Here is a 24,451-nt window from a genome sequence, read left to right on the forward strand (position 1 = left end):
TTAGTTTGGCAAGTCCCATAGTCCCACATTGGGAAAACCAGGCTTGTTATCTCCTATTGAAACTATAAATAAGGGCTTGGAATTTAAAGTCAGATGCACCACAAGAAAAACTCAAGTGTTTGCTTTGCGTTTAAGTCCACACTCAGTTAAATAGTTTGGGCTTATAATTTGGATTTTTTTTTTAATATTTTCGGATGTTTTATGGCCTATGAACATCTTCTTAAGGCATTTGTAATAGTCTCTTTTATAGTAATGATTTGTTCCTCTTTCGTCCATGGATGTAGGTTAAGGTTAATTGACCGAACCACGTAAATATGGTGTTTTTATCTTTTCACTTTATTATCTTTGTTGGGTTGTCAAAATCATCCTTTGGTAAATTTTTTAGGACTAGCTCTAACATTAATTATGATAATATGATACATTTTAGAGACCAAAAATTGAGACTCATATTTTAGCTGCATAAAATTTCCATTCTAAATTGGCATTAAACTTACCCTGTTTCTACATAATTATCCTTGTCTGACAACAATTATTATAACAAAGATCAAGTTGCAACAATTACAATAAGACCCCCTTGATACATTTATAATGATTGAAAACCATGCTCAACATTAATCTAGATCATTTTGTTACAGGTTGAGGTCATGCATCTTCAAACAAAGTGCTACGAACAGAAATCACTGGTCCATAAGATCTGTGTAATCTCTCCAGAATAGCCTCTCTTCGAATTCCTGCAACCATGAGTAATACAGCATCAAAGAAAGCATAGGTGCAAATGGTTATAAGAAAAGATTTGTGTTCTTGTCTTGGTTGGTCCTGCATTCAAATCATGTGTGGATTTGGAAGATTCTGAAAACGCCATTTCATTCAACCTTCATTTGTACTTCTCAAAGAAAAGCGACTCCAAGTTCTCTAAAGATGGTCATGTGATAAATGCAAAGACCAACTCTCTCTTGACAATTTGAGATGCTCCTGTGATCTCTGTTCAATATGGATCCTACTGACAACACGAGGAATCATGCCATTGATGCATTATTCGTATCGCGATGCTGAGTCACTACCAGTTTAGGTTGACAGTGCTTCTGCGTGCATGGTGGACCAGTTCTAGAAGCAGAGCAACCCTCAGAAAGAAAACGATATGAAGCCAAAATAGGGCCTAATTAGCTTATCTCGTTTCTTATCATTGGAAAATAGGCTGCTCCTCTGTTCTGATCCGAAAGAAATTAACATAGCACAGCATGTAAAAGTTCTCCATTGATTTACGGTGTAGAAAGCAGGAAATAGCTTTCCTGATGAAGTGAGACAGAGAGAACTTGAGAGAGAAGAGTGGGAGGTGGAAAGTGACACGGTACCAAGACAATATGTAATCCATGATTGTCCTGTAAGAGCATGGAATTCTTGTGGCAGCAGAAACTGTGTCATAGACTTCACCTCTGTCTCAAGCAAGCCTATTACTTAACCCTCCAACTTCCCTTCCCCTCATCCTCACTCTCCCTCTCCATTCCCCTATCACCAATGAAGAAATAGCGCACCTCTCATCTCCTTCCCATGGGGTGGCTTCAGTCCCTCTTCTCTCCTCTGAAGAAGCTCTGGTTTCGCTTGCATTCTGCTCGCAAAAAGAGTATGTCAATGTTCTTCTACTTCATGCTTCTGTTTGTGTAGACAAATCATTCTTAATAGTTGCTCAACAGTAAGGACTACTTGGTATTCTTGGAGCAATTCTTTGCCTCATTAGAAGTTACAATTGGAACTTCTCTTGCACTGACAGATAGAGGGATATACATCCTCTACGAGGATGTGAAGTCATGCCAATGCGAAGACGTGCATATCTTATGGTCGATCCTCGTCGAATCGCAGCCGTCGCCATTGCGACTGAAGCAGTGAGCCCCTGCTCATGAATCCATGGAAGAACACCGGAGAAGACGACGAGGTTTCTGATGTGTGTGATTGTATATACATACTAAATACAAAGATAAATGCACAGGTCATGAGTGAGGGTGATGAGCTCCTCCCGTGCCTCAAATCCTTGTTTGCAGTAGTAATATCTGATGTATTCTGTGTAATACACAAAAGAAAACATGACAGGGTTTGGTAGAAGGCTTGTTTTCTTTTCCTTCAAATCTGATGGATGTCCACTGTGGTTAGCTGTAGGGTAGCAGAGATTTCATTGTCACCGTGTTTCTGACACTGCATGAGGTGATATATTTCTTTGCATCATACGAACTTCTTATATCCAAGATGTGAGATGTATGGGGAAATTTTCCTGCATGAGCTCTAAAATAAGAGGAAGTGATGTGGACAGTGCAAGTTGTGATGGGTCACTGCAGCTGAAGTGAAAAGGACTGTGTTCTTTTTGTTTGCAGACCAATCTCTTCTCCCCACAACAGCATCTGCAACTTAAGTTGCATGGTTACGGTTAAAAGGTCAAGTGAGAACGCCTAAGAATTGAAGCAAATGCAGAGACAGATTGATAGGAAACATTTCGATGACAGTCCACCAGCTGATCGCCACCAAAAAGCTGATATAGAAGATAAAAGGCCCATGTCATCCCCCTAGATTGGCGATGGTGCAGCAACTTATCGACCATCGTGGATCGCAACCCGCGGGAAATGGTACGACTTGATAGTTGGGAGCAATAATCCTCGAACGATTGAGCTGACCTGTGCCCCCCTTTCGTCGGCTCCTGCATATAGCTCATAAGGAGCTATTCAACTCAACATTGTCAACCGTCAGAGTTGACAAGAGGCGCCCTTTTCTGTTGTCCTTTGCTGATGATGCATCGTAGCAAGCCATATTGATTAGTCATCCACATAAACGAGCTATAGAAGGAGGACGTATAGATCAACCGCCTATCAACCATGGCCCTCTCAACTTCTCAGGTATAAAAATAAAAATCAATCACCGATGTCTAAACAGAGATCGAACCCCTATACCCTAAACCCCCATGTCTTCATTACTCCACATAGCTAACTCGATCGTCGAAGGGATCAAGTCGAAAAATCGCCTCCGCCTCCTCCCTCCACCCCTGCGACATCGACCTTTTGTGCGAAACCCTCGAGGAGTTTGGAACCTACCCCAACCTAATCGCGAAACAACTTTAGAACCACTTCGGCCAATGCATTCCCAACAGAGACCCTTTTGCCCAACCACCGGGAGGGCCATCTAGATGGCTTTGCACCTTCGGGATAAGATGAGACTATGTTGGCCACTAGTTGACAGTATCAAAGTGTCAATATTTTTATGCTAGAAGGAGGGCTCAAATGTCACAAGACTGTTTACCTGCAAACCCCCTCAACGAGTGCTCTAGCGTGGAGGTGTCGCCACCCATACATAATACCTTCAAGCAAGAAGGGCAATTACCCTTCTTCCCATAAGTGGACATGTCCACCTTAGCCCAGACCATGGGGTGCTATTAGTGTTTATTTAACGGCCCTGGGCTCTCACCTCTAGGGATGAGTATGGGGCACCTAGTTATCCTTATCAAGACCATCATAAACCTCACACACCAAGTGCAGATGCTAGTTGGGATAATGCAAACAATTGCTCCCTCCATAACTATGACCAACAATCTAGCCCTCCTCCACTCCAACACCCCTAGGGGCTCCCGAAACTAATCTACTATCGGCACCCTTGGATTATCCTGGGCCAATAGAAATGTCAGTCGGAGCGCCACACTCCCTAATAGTGAATTTTTGCTCACCCCCGCACCATAGGCCAGTCCTACCCAAGTCAAAAACCTAATCGATAGACTCGATGGGCGACTCACTTAAGGCCCAATTGCAACTAATGAATCAGCATCTAAACAAGGTGCAAGGGGAGTTTCAGCACTCAAAAGGGGACGCCAACGACCCCATCTCAGGCAGCTCCCCATTTATCTAAGGCATCTAGGAGAAGCTCCTCTCGACTAACTTTCACCTCCCGATGTTGGAGACTTTTAATGATAACTCTAACCCAAGGGAACATATCGCAACCTTCTAGGTCTAAATGTGGAACGTCAAACACTCTGATGTGTCAAGCATTCTTGACAAAACTAAGGGGCTCGACCCGAGAATGGTATAGTCATTTGAAGGCGCTCTCGGTGTCATTGCCTAGTGAAAGAATTTGAACTCTATTTCCTCATGAACATGCACCCAAAGCCTTTCACGGCAATACTGCTTAGAATAAGGTAGAAGGAGGATAAAATCCGATAGGTTTAAGATGCTTATCCCTCGTTGGTGGTATCTGATGGACCTCAGGCCCTTGTGGTTCTTCTGATTATTGATGAAGAGGCCGCTTACAATTATTCCTGAGATGCTCTAATAAGCTAACTAATATATAGTTGCGGAAGCAATGATCTTGAGCCAATATAAGAAGTCCCACATGAGGTCATGCCAAGAATCGTCTCGAGCACCTATCTCAGGTTCACCACAAAAAAGCCACAATCGACTCAAGATGCCTCACCCGAGGTCTAGCTCAACCTCACTCGCTCGACCACTATGAAGGTCATTTGAATGGTTTTGTAACTTGAGGATGAGATGACACCATGTCCGCATCTAGATACCAAAAGACATGAGATTGAGAACAGTCTCAAATTACAAAGAGATTGAAGATTGTGATGATGTTCAATCGTGGTTACTTTGACCGGTTCAAGAGTATGATAGAAGCCGATAAGTATGGAGACCCAAACAAGTCAACATAAACTTTTGTATTTTTTTAAGGTAAACATAGATCTGTACAATTACATACATGTGATACAAGATGAACAGATTCAACTGGAACAAAGATAGCAAGTCTATGAAGAATGAGACCAGTTGACGTATGGGAATAACAAAGGATACTTGGCCAATCAGCAGCAGAACCTTCACATGCCATTTAGATCCAATAGCGGGCAGGAAACTTGTAGTAAAATGTGACGTGTGACACTAATTCTTATGACTTCACCAACCCATTAATTGGAGTAGCTGCAAATAATGAATGATACAGTAGAGAGAGAGAGAGGGAATGCATTGATAAAAGAGTCCTCACAAAAATTTCAATAGTAGAAAATCATCTTATCAAAATATAATTATACGTACAAATTGATGTGGTGGAATATTCGTGAATTTTATCCTAATTTACAAACTCAAATAATATTTAAATATTCAAATTTAATTACATGATCTATTTTATTAATTAATCTGATTTAAATGGGTTGGATTGAGATGAGTGTCTAAATATACCCGACTAACGTATTTTTCTTATTTATATCCTTATTTTTTAAGTGGGTCGGATCGGAATGGATATTTCAATAAAATCCGACCCGTTATCGTTTACATGAGCAAATCATTGCGTGGGTTTCACTGTAAAGGTATCGAGCGCCTACTCAGTCGGTGGGAGTTACGACATCACTTTCCTCCACCCGCCGACATCTGCAATCATCTCCTTCATTCTGCCTCGTCTTCTCGTCTCCGCCCGCTAGCATTCCCGATTCCTCCTCCTCCTCCTCCTCCCCGGTTTCCCATGGCGAGGAGGGACTCACCCCCGGCTTCCCCCTCCCCCTCCTCCTCCGACGACGAGGAGGAGGACCGCCGGACCCTGGTCCCCCAGAACGACTCCACCGCCGCGGCAAAACCCTTTCACCGCCGCCGATTGTCGTACCCTGCTTTCGAGATCTCCGGAGACCTCCCCGCCCGCGTCGGCCGCCGGTTGTGGTCCAGCAAGCACTACCTCCTCGCCGTCTCCCTCCCCTTGCTCCTCGTCCTCCTTTTCTTCTCCTTCGATCTCGGCCGCCTCTTTCGGGGCGTCTCCGTCATCCCCGTCGCCTCCTCCTCCTCTTCGTCCGTTGCCGGCGACCGGATGCGGGAGGCCGAGCTCCACGCTCTCTATCTCCTCAAGAACCAGCAATCTGAGCTTCTGCGGCTTTGGAATCTTACTCTCTCCGCAGCCACAGCCACCGCCGATGCTTCTTCTTTTCCTTCTCCTCCTTCCTTGGCTCCAAATTCCACTTCGTCTCCGAATTCCACCACATCTCGCAAGGTCGATCGACCAAATGCCGCAATTCCGGCGTCGACCATGGATGAGTTCAGATCTACGCTGATCCGGCAGATAAAGCTGAACAAGCAGATCCAGGGGGCGCTGCTCTCCTCTCACCGGTTGGGGAATCTTTCGTCGGAGGTCCTGGACGAGAATGGTAGCTTCGACGTATCTGGTCCTGGCACCGGTGTGTGCAGGAAGGTGGATAGACCCGCCGATAGGAGGACGATCGAGTGGAAGCCGAAGAAGGACAGATTCTTGTTCGCGATCTGCTTGTCGGGCCAGATGTCCAACCATTTGATCTGCTTGGAGAAGCACATGTTCTTCGCGGCGCTTCTCGACCGCATCCTGGTCCTCCCGAGCTCCAAGGTGGATTACCAGTACGACCGGGTCTTGGATATCAATCATATCAACGAGTGCTTTGGGAGGAAGGTCGTCATCTCGTTCGAAGAGTTTGCGGAGATGAAGAAGAACAAGATGAGGATCAATAGGTTTATCTGCTACATTGCATCACCACCTTGCTATCTGGACGAGGAGCACACTAAGAGGTTGAAGAACTTGGGGCTTTCACTTGGGAAGATTGAGGCTGCTTGGCCTGAGGATGCCAAGTTGAAGACACAAAAGAAAAGGGTTGTTGGAGACATTATGCCCAAATTTGCATCAAATGATGAGGTGATTGCCATTGGAGATATGTTCTATGCTGATGTGGAAGAAGAGTGGGTAATGCAGCCAGGAGGCCCGCTTGCTCATAAATGCAGGACGGTGATCCAACCAAGTCGGCTCATTTATCTCACAGCACAGCGGTTCGTGCAGACTTTCTTAGGGAGCAACTTCATAGCCCTGCATTTCCGTCGACATGGGTTCTTGAAATTCTGGTAAGTTGACTGTTATTGTTCCACTTCCAATTTTCTTTGAAAGCTTAACTAGAATTAAGCATCTTGTGGCATATGGTGTAGTTGTGAGCTTGAAAAGTGTGTCATGCTGTTGACTCTTTCCTAGGTGAATTAATGTAACTGGTCCTTGGTAACCTCAGCGATCGATGCGTAGGTTATTCTGATCATATGTTGTTTTCAGAGGCTTATGCTGCTTTCTACTTCTTTACATTGATTTTATATTTCTTGCAATCTGGTAGAGTAAATGTATACCTCATGTTCTGTCACTGCCTTCAAAATGATTAAGCTTTGACAAACTTAGATGATCATCGTAGTTCAATTGTCCTAAAGTTGATATTTTTCCTTCTCTTCCAATATAATGCTGGTTACTCAATAATAATCTGCATAGAATACAACCCTAGTTTGCGTGCCAGTTTTTTCAAACCAGTGGATCTGGTTACATGAGAGCACATATACAGTATTGATCCTAGTTAATGGCAGATATTATTGTAAGACAACATATTTCACAGAATTACTTATAAGAGCGAACACAAGTGTCGTCAAATGGACTTTTTTCTCATAAGAAGGCTAGATAAAGTTATTTGTAACAATTGTAAAATTATACCCGGAGAAAGTTTGATGAATTAACATAGGTTGATGGTATTAAATATTTATTATAGAAAAAAAAAAGCAAAAAGATAATGGAAAAATTTATTAGGACTAGATGGTGAAATTTTAAAGATGATAATGTAAGTACTTTTAAGAATAAGATGAAAAAGGAGACGACTTGGAATTTAGATGAGGATAATATTAATATTATTTGGACTATGATGACTAATAAAATTAGAAGCTTAACAAAGAAGACTCTTAGTGAAGCTAAAGGTAGAGGTGCAAACTTAAGAGAGGATTAATAGTGGTGCAAGGAAATTCAAAACACACTTTTTACCAAAACATCATGTTTCAAAGATTGACAAAATTATATAAATGAGAAAAAATTTAAAAGATATAAAGAATCTAGAAAAGAGACTAAAAAAGCAATTAGTATGATAAGATATAAAACTTATGATAATTTTTATAATAAATTAAGTACTAAGGATGGGGAAAAAGATATATATCAAATTGCTAAGGCCAAGGAAGTGTAAGGATTTAGGTAATATCATATGCATTAAAGACGAAGATCAAAGAATACTTGTTAATGATAATGAGATTAAGGAAAGATGAAAAAATATTTTTTATAAATTATTTAATGAATATTTCACATAGGACTTAGATTTAACGATAAATAATAGTGATAGATTTAATAATCATAGATTTATTCATAAAATTAGAGCTAATGAAATAAAAGACATATTAAAGAAGATGAAAATAACTAAGAGTATAGGGCATAATGGTATCCCTATTGAGGTTTAAAAAAGTTTATGGGACAAAAGAGTGGCTTGGTTAATTAGTTTATTTAACAAAGTCATGAGATTGGAAAGGATGCCTGACGAATGGAAAAAAAGTTTTTTAATGCCAATTTACAAAAAATAAGGGTGACATACAAAATTGTTCAAATTATAAAAGAATTAAAATCATTAGCCATATATGAAACTTTAGGAAAGAGTTCTCGAAAGTAGGATAAGGCTTGAAACAAATATATCTAAAAATCAATTTGATTTTATGCTTAGAAGATCAACTATAGAAGTTATTTATTTATTAAGATAATTAATGGAAAAATATAAAGAAAGAGAAAGAGTTTCATATTGCATATGGTTTTTATTGACTTAGAGAAAGCCTATGATAGGATTCCTAGTGGGTTTTAGAAAAAAAAAGATGTATCTGCTAATTATATTGATGTTATTAAAGATATGCATGATAATATAGCTACTAGTGTTAGAACTATTGGGAGTGTGTCTATTGAGTTTCTATTAGCATAGGACTACACCAAGGATTCACATTAAAGTCTCAACTTTTTCATATTAATAATGAATGAGCTTACTAGTCACTTACATGATAGACCTTCATGGTGTATGTTATTTATTAATAATATTATTTTAGTTGATGAGAGCTTAAGTGAAATTAATTATAAACTTAAGCTATGGAGGCAAGCTAAAAAATTAAAGGTTTTAGATTAAGTAGGACTAAAACTGAATATATAATATAATTTTAGTAATTATAGAAATAAAAAAGAGAATATAATTAAATTGAATGGACAAAAAGTCTCTTTAAGTAAAAGTTTTAAGTATCTTGAATTAATTATTCAGCAAGATGTAGAGATCAATGAAGATATTATTTATAAAGTAAAAATAAGATGATTAAAATGATGACCGGCGTCAAGAGTCTTGTATGATTATTGAATACCTTTGAGATTAAAAGAAAAATTTTATAAGACACTTGTGAGGCCAACAATGCTTTATGGATTTGAGTGCTTAACAGTTAAGAAAATACATATACAAACGATTTATATTGCCGAGATAAGAATGTTGAGATGGATGTGTGAAGTCATCAGGAAAGATAGGAAAAGAAATAATTTTATTCGTGAACAATTATGTATCGCTTCAATAGAGGATAAGATGAGAGAAAATTATTTAAGATGGTATCATTATGTGCTAAGTAGACCTTCGAATACGGTAGTCAGAAGAGATGAAATAATTAATTTTAGTGATACTATGAGAGGTAGAGGAAGACCTAAAAAGATTTTAATGAAAATTATAAATAAATATTTAAGTATTCTAAACTTAACTAAATATATGACATCTTACAAATCTCAATGGTGGCAAAAGATCCATGTAACCAACCCTAAATAGTCGGAACTTATGGTTTTGTTGATGTTGTTGTTGTTGTATAACATATTTGATAGAGTTTTTGAGAATTTCTCTGGAAAGCATAGTTTATTGAACTATAACTTCACTTTAGTTCATCGTAATGAACAAATCAATCATTTTGAGTATTTAATTCTCACATTGAAAGAAGGTAATGGCTTTAGTGAATAGGAAGTGAAACGTGATTGTGGTAGCATCATGAATAATTGATGTTTAGTATATCATGATACTAGGATTAATGTAAATCACATCATATATAAGGCTTATATTGTGGATGTGATGCCATAAACTTAGGGAAGTAGATCTCAAATATCACTCATAAGGAAATTCTTGTTGGCAATATCCTAGAATACTAGGAGTAAAGTAAATCACATCATATATAAGGTTTGCATTGTGCATGTGATGCCATACGCTTAGGGAAGTAGATCTCAAACATCACTCATAAGGAAATTCTTGTTGGCAATTATTTGGCATGGACAAGTAACTAACAAACACTTGTCTCTGAAGTTGCAAATAGATTAGGGACGGGAGTCTTGACCCTCGACCTTTCAGCTCAATCCAAATTCAATCCACTTAACATGATCCAATGGGTGTATGGATTGGATCCAAGTTAAAAGATCTTGACCCGCTCGCCAAATTGTGTTTATATCAAGTATACATTTCTTCTGTTTTTCAAATTGACCTGGAATTTTGGTTGAAAAATAATTTATGATATGCTTTGACCCTTGGACCCAACCGAGTTCAGTCCACTGTTTGTATGGGTCAGGTCCATATTAAGGAATTGACGATAATTTAGTGTATATTACTCAATGTAGCTGAGACTCAGCAACATACATTCTCGTGTGTTAATTTCACACATCTTCAACATTTTGCATAGGGGTTACAAAGAACTCAATGGCTGTAGTCTCTTCTAAGAGTGATCAATCTCATGTAGTGATGGTTTATATCACAGTCATAAATCTTCAAAAGCATGTTCTGCTGCTTTCTTCCGCTGATACTTTTCAGTTCTCTAGTTGGGATTTGTGTAGTTTTAGCTTCTGCAGAACTGAGAAAACCTGAGGTGTATGTTAGATTTTGTGAAATTTCTGAATCTTAGTGGTAAAGTGAAGAAAGTGATGATCTTCTGACCTTTGTTTCCAATAATTGCCTGCAGCAATGTGAAAAAGGAGAGTTGCTTTTTCCCCATTCCTCAGGCAGCAGAGTGTATACTGCGGACTGTTGAGAAAGCCGATGCCCCAGTTATTTATCTATCCACAGATGCAGCTGAGAGCGAAACAAATCTTCTCCAGTCATTAGTTGTGTTAAATGACAAGCAAGTTCCACTGGTCAAGAGGCCAGCTCATAATAGTGCTGAAAAATGGGATGCCTTGTTGTACAGAAATCGGCTAGGAGGAGATAGTCAGGTGAACCTTTTTGCTTGGATGTTTCAAACATGAAACTATAAAAAGATAAGTTAATATTTCTTTGTACTCCACATATTCATTTATTTGATCGAGTCTCTTATTGCCTGCAGGTTGAGGCCATGCTGGACAAGACAATTTGTGCTTTGTCTACCGTTTTTATTGGATCGTCAGGTTCAACATTCACCGAGGATATCATTAGACTTCGTAGAGGCTGGGAATCTGCTTCCCATTGCGATGAGTACCTTTGCCAGGGTGAGCTACCAAACTACATTGCTGAAAACGAGTGAAAGGAGACCCGTTCTATGCTGCTTATTGTGACTTGTTTCGCAACTGCAACCATCCTTGTTCCTGAGTAATTCCCTGTACATTGATGTGTGAATCCGAGCATTTGGTTTTTACTGGCCTCCATATGTTCGACAGAAACCAAAACTATGAGCATTTTGTCATCTCGACAAAGATCTGTTTTTGGGTTAGCTGAGGAAAAGCTTTTGTAAGCTGATGAAGGATGAAAACTACTGTGTCTGCCAACCTGATGTTTATCAGAGTGCCCAGTAATGGAGTTGTTAAGAACAGTTTGTATGCAGTGAAATCATGTATTCCATTTGTTCTCTTACAACCGAGTAGATAGTGAGATCTTTCTTCTATTTGTCCTGCATGTTTGTCATGGCATACCCAAAGCTTGAAAGAACAGTGTGTGCATTCGATTCAGCTATTATTTATTGCTTCTTCTTTGTTTTCCGTGAGAATTGCTCGGGGCAAAGCAAGCTCTAGTCCTTGTTGGGGTTTTTTGTTTTGTTTTGACAAATATGTTGTTCAATTGATCAGCAAAAATAGAGATCAAAAAATAACGATTAGGGAGTTTTTCGAAAAATTCCTATTTCTATCATTTATGCCGGTTTAGACCTTAAGAGGTTTACCCGATCATATTATGGTGGTAAGGGGTTTAGGCCACACTGGGGGGGTGGGGGGGGTGTGGGGTGTGTGGGGGGGGGGGGTGTAAGCGAACACATCGTAGTATATTTTGGGGCCTTAAGCGAATATAAGGATAATTCAATAAGTAGGGACCTTTCAGAAAACTGTCCGGTTTAGAGGTTGAACCGCTAATTCAATTAGACCATCCCATAATGAGGTCCTAATCGATAAAAAGTTTGGAGATTTTCGAGGAAACTTCCGGTTTAGACGTTGAACCGGTGAATGCTATTTTGGGGCGAATTCGGGCGAATGAGGGTTTTATTGAGGCCCTAATCGATAAAAAAAGACATTAGGGGGCTTTTCAGAAAATAAGAGCCCATTTCAATCCGCTCGTCGTCAGCGTTTCCCAGTTCGCCATCCGTTGGTGTGGATGGCAGCGATCTCTACCTCCGTCGCCTCATCTTCCTCTCCCGCCCTCAAGCAGCGCATGGTAATCTCTCTCTCTCTAGCCGCCTATTGTAAGTTGCTTCCCCTAGCGCAGCGATCGCCCACCTTTCGCTGCTCGACCTCTCGGCGTGATGGGAAGAGAGCCCCGCCGCTGCTGCAACTGGCCGTCGGTGGCGTCACGGAGATCCTCAGGGTCCTCTGTCCCAAGAAACAGAGGTCAGCAGCGGCACCACGTTTCCTCCCATCACCATAACTTGCTCATGATCGCAACCTTGTGGCAGAGATGAGGCGAAAGCCGCGGCGCAAGCACCTTCTTTGGCTCGTAGCGTAGATGACGTCGTCCGAATTCTTCGAGCGGATTATGATCGTGCTTATTTCCTTACAGGTAATAAGATTAGGTAATTTCTCCCTTGAATATTCTCGAAAATTCGAATCTGTTTGTCTTGGTTCTGTTTTGCATGAAATCCTTAAACAAGAACTAAGAAGTGTTGATGTGCATTCGATATTATTGATGAGTAGAGGGTGCAATGAGGTTGTATTAGCATGTGTAAATGAGTAGATCTGCTGTTTCAAACTTGCCAAACTGACCCTATGCTGTTTCAAACTTGCCAAACTGACCCTATTGGAACCATTGACAGGTTTCTCCAAATACAAAATATTAAACTATCATCTGTACGAATAATATGTTCTTTATCCGTACAGTGATTTGTATGGTAAATTGAAGATAAATTGGGAACACAGTAAATCAAGATGATGCCACCACAGAGGTGTGATAGTAAAGGAAATAGTAAAACTAGCATCCCTACAAAGAATAGGAACTTCCCACCTCACATCTTTCGGTGACTTCTCTGTTTCTTGATTGTCTCCATGATTGCTAACTTGTACATTTAGTGAAAGTATGCAAAACTTTCGACCAGCTTGGGAGATTCTTTACCTAATAGGAGTATCAATATCTTTCAATAGGTCTTTTGTCCATTGTGATCATGTCTTCTTCACAGGAAGTATCAAATTTTTAACAAATAAGAATTTGAACTCCTTAAGATGCAAGCCCTGGTTCTTTGTCATATCTTGCTAAACAAAACAACATATGTTTATTTATTTATTTTTCCATTTCAACAACTCATCTAAAAATTTCTCCTGTGAATACGTTATAATGTTGTGCAAAGACTCATACAATCTAGTCATTCTTTTGCATAAAACAAGAGCGCTATAGTATTGCGGCATGTTAAGTTCGAGAAAACAACTAATACCATCTTTGAATAATAGGGGAGTTCACCTCCGACATATATGCCGATGATTGCTTATTTGAAGATCCTACAATCAATTTTCGTGGTATGTTATTTGCTAACATATTTCTCTTGATATGTATTTCTCCTTTATTTTCAATTAAATGTTGGAATGCAATATGCTTATGTGGCCTTACAATGTAAGTTCATTAATCCTCTGTTGCTTAGATCTATTGATTTAAAGAAAAAATAGTACTTATAATTTTAGAAGAATTTTTTTATTGGATGATTGTTGTCAACATGATCTCCACTAAAATGATAATCCTCAACATTCAAGAACTTATGGCCTTTCTTGTTCTAGAAAGAAGAAGAAAAATAAAATAAATAAAAGTTTGTAATCAAATTCTTTTCTCTTGGTAATTTTGATACAGTCTCTTATATTTCATTCTTTTCTCATGGATCCAACTTCTGTTACATTATACAATTTCTAATTTTAACTTTAGTGGAGTCCAATTTTCATTTGATTCACACTTTCAGCTTTAAAGTTTATGATGCAATAAATCAATTTCATCTTCAGTTATCTTTTATATTTAATACTATTATGCTTAGGATTCAATCAGAGTGACTTATTGATTCAGGAGAACCAAATTTCAACAAGGATAATGTTCTACTTCCACAAAGAAATTCTTTATCAAGAGCTTGGTAGATGTCTTTATCAGGAGATAAACAAACATAAGGCTTCCTTATTAATTTGACAGATATGATTAAGTTTTGTTATACTTTGATAGATTTGTAACTTTTCTCAGATACTCATTTTACAATTGTTTTTGTTATTAACTTTGACATGGTGATAGCCACCACCATCTTTGTAGTTTTCTTTTCCTTAAATATCTGGCTCTAAATCTTATATGTGAAACCTTTCGACGAATTTCAGAAAGTTTTTATTATTATTTCATTAAGTTCCAGTTGTTTTGTCTTCAGTCGCTTTGAAAGGTCAAATATAATGATCTTAGGTACAAGAAATTTTCTAAAATTCAAAACCTTTCATCTGGTTGACTCAAGGACTTGATAATAGGTAACATATAATGCTGAGTTTTGAGTTAACTTGGTGAGTTCTTGAGTCAAAATGAGTTCTCTAGAATTCTTGTGTGAAGGTTTAGCAGATGGATCCAGTTGTTCTCCTCTGCCAAATAATTGTTTCAAATTGTAACTGTAGTATCTAGATCAATTTGATAAAGAATACTCTTTGTTCTTCACCAAATAGTAATACTTAGAGACTCAGCAAGTAGAAAAAATTCTAACTATTTATTCTTGTTCTGGCTAGGCAGGGACCGGTACTCTCAGAATCTGGACTTGCTCGTTCCTTTCTTTGATCGCCCATCCCTTAAACTTGAGAATATCGAGAAGGTATATTTATTTTGTCAATTTAATACCTAAGACCATGAATTCCACACCCTTCAATATCATTCGCTATATATAATGTACAAAATTTATTGCTTGATATTAGATTAAAAAAAAAAAGGATTGCACATTGTTTAAAGGTATTAGTAATGAGCCAGAATTCTTAGTAGACTGGACAAATCTTTTTTGCAACTATTCTTCCTGCAATGATTTGGGGGCTCGCCCATCCTCTTTACCTGCACTATCTCCAATGCTTGTATAACACAGACAAAAAATATTTAAATGTTTAAGTAATCAATAAAGTGGCAAAATTTTGATCCTTGCTCTGTTCATGTCATTTGTTCATTGTCAGCATGAATTTTAAATTGTCTAATTCACCTGAAATTTTGATGTCATGCCTATTGGATATTTGTGTATTTAGTAATAGTTTTGGCCTTCTTAATAATAATGATTGCTATTTGAAAGGTCAGTACTTTAATTCTTAGCATGCGATAATGGACTAGGTCTAGGTATCCAATCTAGCATTTGGTTTTGGTGCTTCAAACCAAGGTTCGTAATTTTGTACTGTACCAGAGTATTGAGCTCAGCTCAGTACAGTACGAGTATACTGAGCGGTATGCTTTGATGTATCGTTCGATATATATATATATATATATATATATATATATATATATATATATATATATATATATATATATATATATATATATATATATATATATATATATATATAATAATAATAATAATAATAATAATAATAATAATAATAATAATAAAAGGAAGCCTCGTTTCTTCTCCCCGTGAAGCCTCGGCGACATCACCGAGGCTTCTTCTCCCTGTGCGAATGAAGAAAAGTCACCGATGACGCCGAGGCCTCGTCGCCTCAAACGAGGAAGAGGCGACATCTCATCTACAACGTCCGACGAGGGAGGGTGGCGGCAGATCGGGATCGTCAAGGGAGAGTGACGCTAGATCTATAGGTTCTCCCTTTTCTTGGCCCTCTTCTTCCTTCTCCCTCGGCTAATATCGCACCGTAGCGAGCGGCGATGGTCAAAATCGATCGTCACCGATGATTACACATGGTAACAGGGCGGAAACAGTCCCAATCGATGGTATCACCCAGTAGTGGGTGGTCCGTGTACCGGTCTGCTAGCGAACCGGTATATACCGCTCGGTACGGGTGATATCATTCGAAATTAAAAACCTAACTTTAAACACAAGAATGTGGAACTCAACGGCCTACATAGCTTTTGTTTGATTTGATCAATTTTCTTTTCCTATATCAAGATACTTGATTTTTACAGTAAAGCTGGTTATTTAAGATATTTATAGAGTTGTGTTCTATTTGCTCTCTGACAAAGTTTTGTTCTTATTGATTGGTAATAAAAGCTATCTTAAGAAAGTCTCTGTTTCGACTCAAGAAATATTGGAAGGTTACTCAAGAAACCTTTGTTGTTGGCATGATGATATATATTATTCTATATGACAAGCCAAAAACTTTTTTATGTATTTACAATTGGCCCAATATGGATTTTTAGATCTCTACTTCTGCAAATAGCTGAAGATGATCAGTATTTTGTATCTGGGCAAAGGAAAGATCTCAAATAGGTTTATTGTCAAGCTTGAAAATGTAGTGTTAATACCTGAATGCTTGCCAAAAAATATTTTGCAACCTGTCCTCCCCATAGATTGCAAAGGCTGGCATGTATATACAGAATGATGTGTAGTATTGATTTTCAAAATAGGATCAACTCTGTCTCCGTGGCATCGAATCTATAGCAATTTACTTTCTAGAGCAACTGTTTTGAGTATTAAAAATGAGTACTATATACAAACATGAGCTAGTTTTGTTTTTTCTCATGTTCGTGATGGAGACAGATAAGATCTTATTAGTTTGTTTTTCATTATGATGATTTATTGTTTTCTTATGTAGGGTCAGAATTATGAAATGAACTTCATTCTGGCAACATGGTGTCTAAGGTACTCAAACTTTTCCCAAGTTTTCTTCTTCTAGGCATCTGATACTTGACAACTACCTAATCAAATTTCTATTGCTATTTAGCACATGCAATATTGCGATCCTGTGACCAATATCGTGGCTATTTAACACTCGCAATGCAGATTCTTGGCTGATTCCAACCAATTCCAGTTGCTTGTGTTCAACTCCTGGCATATACCCGATTTCCCAGAAAATATAGGATCACTCTCAGTCAATCTCGATCAAAAATCAAAACTGGTCCAGTTTGCAATATGCTTTAGGGGGCCCAGGACTGGTCCAATCAGACTATCAGGCCTTGACTTCTATATAATATTAAATATATAGGATGTTGAAGGATTCATTATGTCATCGAAATTTTGCATGGTAACATAAACTTAATGCTTAATGTTTCTTTGCTAAGTTTTTAATCATATCCTAAAAACCAAAACATCCCAAAAGCATATCTTCAGAAAGAAGATAATATTTAGTTTCTGTTAGTTTAGCTGGTTCAATTACTGTACTTTTTTTTTAAAAAAAAATTGTATTACTTCCAAAGAACTTACTTTTAAGTTTTTCTTCTTTTATTTCATAATGCCCAATTTGCAGGACCTATTTAAAGTTACCTTGGAGACCTCTCATTGGTATTAGAGGAACAACCACATATGATTTAGGTGAAGATTTCAAAGTAAGATGTGATAATTCTTTGTCCATGTATTGTTTGTATGGAGTACAGATTAATTAATTCATGTGCCATATGGATTGATGTTCTATTATTTCAGATCATCAGGCATGCTGAAAGTTGGAGTATCTCTGCTCTTGAAGCAGTTGGTCAAATATTCAAACTGGGCTCAGTAGAGGTTGACGAGTAAGCATTGAAGTAAGCTTTTGTATGTAAATATTAATTTCCTTGGAAACTTAAGTCGCCGTGAGAGTGTGTACTACCTTAAAAGCTTGTGGTGTTTCATTACTCGCAAAACATTAATGTTTATTACTCACAGAACCAAACGATGCCACCGACACTTAGATAGGAGCAGAGGCAACCAGATTCGCAAATGGAACCAATAGGAGGCAAGCAAAATGTTACAAGTACCGACTGCAGGTGCACTCATTTCACATGTCAGAATACGGTCCCTTCAAATAAGTGAGAGGAGGAGACAATGATGTATAAAAAGACAATACACGTGAGAAGGGAGCGAAGTAGTCCATTCTAATTTTGAGTTGTAAACTATTGGTCGCGAAAAGACCCAACCCAACCCACACACACTCTTAGAAGGTATCATTTGGTAGGGAGGTTTGGATTTAGGCTGTGAGTGAGAAGGCAGAGATAGAAACTAAATAGTCCGAAGTGTACCTGATTTAGTCGGAGAAGGACAGGTGGTAAAACTGCGTGCCGGATCGAGTCGGAAGTATGCCTGCTGGGGCCTGTGGATCACATCACGTGCTACCGTGGCCCACTCTCCCAGCCGGTGGGCGCGGGCATCGCGCAGCAACGAGCGGGCAGTCGAACGTGCGGAGTGATGGACCGGCCTTGGAATGCCGCGCCCGCTAGTCTCCGTTGCCGCACCCACGCCTAGCACTCCATGTGCCCCGTTCTCTCTCTCTAGCAACGCTAAGAAGAAGAGCAGGAGGGAGGAGGAGGAGGAGGAGATGGAAGGAGCCCTTGTTTTCTTCCTTTCTTTTTTTTTTATTTTCTTTCTACTGTTACTCTCTCTCTCTCTCTCTCTCTCTCTCTCTCTCTCTCTCTCACCCTCCCACCAAACGCGAAGCCCTCGGCAGGAGAACAGTCATCCTCTCTCAACAGTAAGACCTCGGCAAGAGATAAGTACTCTCTCTCTCTCTCTCTCTCTCTCTCTCTGTCTCTGTGGTGGCAGGCCGGCAAGCTGGACTGTTTTGGCCGTACCCGGATGAGACAGCCAGCAGGAGATGAGTTATTTGGCGTCGTTTATGAAGAAAGAGTCAGCAGCAGGATCAGCAACATGCACCCAAGATCCGAATCGATTCGTCCCTGTTGGAAGGGAGAAATCATATTAGTTTTCACTACCACACAAGCTAACATATTTGTGATAATATATTCTCATAAAGATTTACTATAATATATTTCAGAACCCCTGTAGTAATCTAATATACCTTTTACTAGTTTATAAAACAAGATTTTGAACCATATAAACCATCATTATGTTTTAGGTATAAATTTATAAGATCATCATTAAACTAATATTTTAATTAAGAATCCTAATCCCCTCAATCTAAAATAGGTCGGTTGTTCTTCATAACATTAAAATAGTTAGCAAAAGGTTCAAAGAATTTAATTATTGACTTATTTCGTGAATGATAAAAAAATATGATGATATGTTTAACAAAGGGGATTACTCATATTACATTTTGCAAAGATCCAATAAAATATTTTTTTTACTCATTTAATGAATTGAGTTTTTTTAAATTTTATTTTTAAAAGAATTATTAATAACATCTGATGAATGACACTAACTCCCGTTAATAGTATTAAGAGAGTGATGTGAACAGTTCAATTCATGTAGATGAAGAGCTCAGATTGGACAGAAGCAATCTAAAGATATCATTATACTACTAAAGCATAATATTATAATATATATATATATATATATATATATATAAAGAAAAAGCTTAAGGTGGTCAGAACACGCAATGGAGAAAAGCCCAAAGTGTCACAAGTAATAGCTTGTAGGAATCACTTGATAATGACTAATGGTTACCTCATTTACTCGCTAGTATACTGTTAAATGTGTATTATTCCATCCATTAATGAAGATGAGTATTGGTTGCATAAGCCAAATCTATCCGCTTTATTATTAACTGCATTGTGATCGCCACAAATCTAGTTTTGTGCATGCCATGTTGTGGAGTAATTAAGTTACTTTATCCAATATATTCAAGTAAAAAAGGTTTTCTCTTGATTATTTAACGGATTATTGTGAAAATTGTTTTTGGATATTTCACTGTTCAAATTATAATTGATGGGATAATTTTTTTTATTGGCTGCAAAAGAAAATTACTCATATATTTTTACCTAATATTATCAAAGGTAAAACCTGAACATCCAAAGCATAAACAATTTCCCTGAGAGTATTATTATGTGATGATGAGCATTACACAGTGAAAGACATCATCAGACTTTCAATTTCTGAGTTAAATGACAATTAATCATCTCAATTACAGAGTGAAAGGGTTGATGAGAGTTTGACTAGAAACAGGTATGGAGGAGGATTCTTCTGTTGCCCATTACAAAAATGACTAAAATCTTGGGATGTGTTTTCCTGTCATTAAAAAAACACACTTTGATATGTGGATAGGTGTTTAATAGAGAGAGAAACGAATAAAAAAAACATGAAAAAGGAGAGAGAATAAGAAGAATGGGATGTTAAAATAGAAGACTCCATCTGTCCTTGTTTCGTCCTTTGGGATGACCTCCCTCTCTCTCTCTCTCTCTCTCTCTCTACTCTCATTTGAGGAAAATGATGGACCAACCTTGTGGATGAGTTGCAAAAATCTTCTTCTTGTTTGGTGGAACTCCCCAAGCCAATCTCCCAAAAGCCTCCCTCCTTCTTCAAGCTTTTCCATGTCTAGAAGTTGAGTCTTTGGTTCCATCTCCTTCTCATCCTTCACCTACTTTGCCTGCAACTCCCGTTTCTCCCCTCCAATCTCCACCTAGGTGTCAGTGATCAACTTTCTGCCATTCCTGCTTGGTTGCAGTTCTCCCTTCATGGTCAGCCATAGGTTGTAGGAGGACGAATAGAATGATGTGTGTTGAAGCACAGGACCCTGGTTACTCTGAGTTTGTTGAGGTTGATCCCACTGGAAGATATGGCAGGGTAATTGCACTGATAAATGCTTCGTCTTGTTGATTCTTCAGTTAATGTTCTCTGCGGTTTCTATGTTGGGCAAAGTGCTCATCCTCTTTCTTTGATTTTTCTGCAGTACAATGACATCCTTGGCAAGGGAGCTTCAAAGACAGTGTATGACCAATTTCCAAAACTAAATGTTTGAGGGGCACTCTTCTTCCCCTTGATTCATGGGTTGTTGCTCATCTATGTTTCTTCTTCTTTTTGTTTCATGTAATATGATGCCAGTTATAGGGCTTTTGATGAGTATGAAGGGATTGAGGTTGCTTGGAACCAGGTGAAGCTCTATGATTTCCTGCAGAGCCCTGAGAACCTGGAGAGGCTCTACTGTGAGATCCACCTGCTCAAGACTCTGAAGCACAAGAACATTATGAAGTTCTATACCTCCTGGGTGGACACCTCTGAGAGGAACATCAATTTTGTCACTGAGCTGTTCACCTCTGGCACTCTCAGGCAGTAAGTGGATGTGTTCCTTCTTCTCATTCATCTTAGCAAGATGATGGATATTATAAATCATGGTTTTTTTTTTTTTCTCTTTTTTGTGGACTAAAAGTTTTGTTTTAATCATCTTATAATGTGTGGATAGGTATAGGCAAAAGCATAGAAGGGTCAATATCAGGGCAGTAAAGCATTGGTGTAGGCAGATTCTTAGTGCCCTTCTCTATCTCCACAGCCATGACCCCCCTGTCATCCACAGGGACCTCAAGTGTGACAACATCTTTATCAATGGGAATCAAGGAGAGGTCAAGATTGGTGATCTTGGCCTCGCTGCCATACTCCGGAAGTCGCATGCTATCCACTGTGTAGGTATGATCACCAAAGACACCGATTGTTAACCTTAAGGAGCCTTGTGGATATTGCCAACCAAACTTCTTCCTGCTCGACTGCTAAGTTTATCGATATTTGATGTTATGATATCATCCACAGGCACACCAGAGTTCATGGCTCCGGAGGTGTATGAGGAGGAATACAATGAATTAGTGGACATATACTCATTTGGGATGTGCGTGTTGGAAATGGTCACCTTCGAGTACCCGTACAGCGAGTGCACCCATCCTGTGCAGATATACAAGAAAGTTATCTCTGTAAGAAACCTCAACTTTCAAAACTAATTGTGGAACTTGTAATGCACTTCACCGTCTTCTTACAATAATTATGTCAGTGAGGGTAGTTTTTGTTCTACCACTAGGGTACCAAACCTGAAGCATTGTATAGAGTGAAGGACCCCGAGGTCAGGCAATTTGTTGAAAAATGCCTCGCCACAGCATCCAGAAGGCTTTCTGCAAGGGAGCTGCTAAAGGATCCTTTTCTACAAGTTGATGATCTTTGTTCTAGTTTTGATGATGAAGATGTTCGCAGTATGGGTCATATTCTGTGGCAACCTTCACTTGAATATACTCAAAGTAATGGCTCCTTCATTGCCAATGAGTTTTCAGACAGTATCCACCATGAAATGGAATTGGAGAATGATTGGGACTATGATGCCACCGATGTGGAGGTGCATGGAAATGACTTGTCGAATAGTCACATAGATGAGCAACCTATCAACGTGGACATTACAATCAAGGGAAAGAGAAGAGAAGATGGGAACATCTTTTTGAGGCTGAGGATTTCAGACAAAGATGGTAATTGTGATTTGAGCTTAAGAAATAACTTTATCGAAATGATTCTTTGACGCTGTAAAAAAGAAACCAACACCTTGATTTTTTTTCCCTTTTTTGCAGGCTGTGTCCGGAACATATATTTTCTCTTTGACATTGAAGCTGATACTGCATTGAGTGTTGCCACAGAGATGGTGGCTGAGTTAGATATAATTGATTATGATGTGACAAAAATAGCAGATATGATTGATGGAGAGGTAGCTTCACTAGTACCAGAGTGGAAGCCAGGTCCAGGAATAGAAGAAATTCCAGGATTTCCTTCAGCTACCATCTGCCAAAAGTGTGCCTCCACTGTTTCATCATGTGGTTCAATTCTAGACCATCTCTCATTGAAAAGCCTATGCTACGGTAACATGAAATCAGTTCATTGCTGCCACATTGAGTGTGCTGAAATGCATGGCCGATTTGAAGAAATAACATACCAAGTTGAGGGAACTGCACTTTGTGTGGCTGAGGGACCACCTATGTTATCGACAAGTCAATCTGATGAACTTGATTTTAGCTCTCTCGCATCAAGGGTTAATCACTCTAATGGAGATTGTGAAGGATTAGGCCTACAGGAGAAGGATGAAAAGGTTATACAGATGGATGACTACAAAAGAAGTGACTCGAGAAAACCTTCAGACCAACTATGTTCTGAATCTCACCAGCAACAATGTCTTGCCTTACCGGAATTTAGTTGCCAGTTCACTACACCCGATAAACTCGACAATTATGTAAGCGACTGCACACAGGATCTGAGTTGGCTGAAGGCAAGTGACCAGATAGAGCCACAAGCACAGAACCATCAAGAGTCAGGAAGATCCAAAAGAGTATTTAAACCTTCCCCAGGCCCTGGCAACAGGGTAAGAAACAAACAAAATGGATTGTTGAGATCCTCAGTTCGAACGCCTTTACAGGCTTCGGATGAAAGAAGGGCGATGAAGTCCTTTCATTTGGGAAAACATAACTCATTCCATATTCGTCAAAGTGACACGGACCAGGGCTCCATCAATAAGATGGCTTCTGCTGATGCAAATTCGAGGTATCGCTGGAATAACTGCTCCGATTTACAATCCCAAAAGGATGGAAATTGTGAGGTGAACTCTACAGAGTGCTCCGAGCTTATGTTCACAGCAAAGAACTTCTACGCTGGAGCTGTCATGTCAAATGCTCTCACCAGGACCAAGTCTCTTCCTGTTGATGCCGTGGATGCTTAATATCTGCAACGTTTTTTCTTATCCACACTGGCAGACTGTGAATCACCTCAGCCCAATATTTGTCTCAAAATTTTCAGCTGTTCATCTGCCTTGTTGTAGAGGGATAATGAGCTGAACTGAAATGTATCATTTTTCATGTATTCTTTCATGTGTCCATGTATCTATATTTACGTACCGGGGCAGATGAGGATTGTAATTTTTAGGCAGGTATACTGCAATATAATAACTTATGTAACATGGTCAAGACTTGCCAAAAGGCACGGGAAGCATTCAACTTGATTAGCGAGTTCATTGTTCATTTTCATTTCTGGATTCAGCATGACTTCATTGCGTTACCATGACGGCATCGATGAGCTGAGTATTCATTGATCTTTTACAGAATACTGAAGCTGGTGTTGATCTTCTTCGATTGGCACAAAGACTGAGAGGCCAGAGAAGGTTGGTATGCATACAGTTACCCTCACAGGCTCTGTACTTTCCATTCCATGAAAGTTTCAGTTCCAGGCCTGCTAGCTCTTAGTACACAGCTACTTTGGGACAAAGGTGTGCTGTAAAGAGATGAGGAAATGGATGGAAAGTGATAGTTTCAAAGGTTAGCAATTGAATGAGATGAAGTCACAAGAACTTTTAGTGGTGGTCTATATAGTGATAAGCATCAACTTTAATTGGGGTGGATAGCAGG

At 39.0% G+C, this 24,451-nt stretch overlaps 3 protein-coding genes across 7 annotated transcripts; all 3 read left to right on the forward strand.

Annotated features, from left to right (window-relative positions):
- Positions 1-5,334: 5,334 nt before the first annotated feature.
- Positions 5,335-11,711, forward strand: LOC135587861 (O-fucosyltransferase 36-like). Its single transcript, XM_065079677.1, has 3 exons — positions 5,335-6,866; positions 10,818-11,067; positions 11,178-11,711. The coding sequence occupies exons 1-3, from the start codon at positions 5,479-5,481 to the stop codon at positions 11,352-11,354; spliced, it is 1,815 nt and encodes a 604-aa protein (XP_064935749.1). The 5' UTR covers positions 5,335-5,478; the 3' UTR covers positions 11,355-11,711.
- Positions 11,712-12,335: 624 nt separating this feature from the next.
- LOC135583790 (uncharacterized) lies at positions 12,336-18,250 on the forward strand. 5 transcript variants are annotated; one of them, XM_065079682.1, is made up of 8 exons: positions 12,336-12,469; positions 12,708-12,824; positions 13,693-13,758; positions 14,977-15,059; positions 16,987-17,033; positions 17,638-17,716; positions 17,811-17,896; positions 18,030-18,250. In XM_065079682.1, exons 2-8 carry the CDS (start codon positions 12,758-12,760, stop codon positions 18,094-18,096), a joined length of 495 nt encoding a protein of 164 aa, XP_064935754.1. In that variant the 5' UTR covers positions 12,336-12,469; positions 12,708-12,757; the 3' UTR covers positions 18,097-18,250. The 5 variants fall into 5 exon arrangements, with proteins under 5 accessions (XP_064935754.1, XP_064935752.1, XP_064935750.1 ...); XM_065079678.1 differs by having other exon boundaries at positions 12,362-12,642; positions 12,708-12,811; XM_065079679.1 differs by having other exon boundaries at positions 12,364-12,642; positions 12,708-12,811; positions 17,811-17,908.
- Positions 18,251-20,448: 2,198 nt separating this feature from the next.
- On the forward strand, positions 20,449-24,073 carry LOC135587862 (probable serine/threonine-protein kinase WNK9). Its single transcript, XM_065079683.1, has 7 exons — positions 20,449-20,879; positions 20,986-21,023; positions 21,138-21,365; positions 21,496-21,716; positions 21,837-21,994; positions 22,099-22,534; positions 22,634-24,073. The coding sequence occupies exons 1-7, from the start codon at positions 20,805-20,807 to the stop codon at positions 23,767-23,769; spliced, it is 2,292 nt and encodes a 763-aa protein (XP_064935755.1). The 5' UTR covers positions 20,449-20,804; the 3' UTR covers positions 23,770-24,073.
- Positions 24,074-24,451: the final 378 nt, after the last annotated feature.

The sequence above is a fragment of the Musa acuminata genome, chromosome BXJ1-8 (genome assembly GCF_036884655.1).
Source record: "Musa acuminata AAA Group cultivar baxijiao chromosome BXJ1-8, Cavendish_Baxijiao_AAA, whole genome shotgun sequence".
NCBI lineage: Eukaryota > Viridiplantae > Streptophyta > Magnoliopsida > Zingiberales > Musaceae > Musa > Musa acuminata.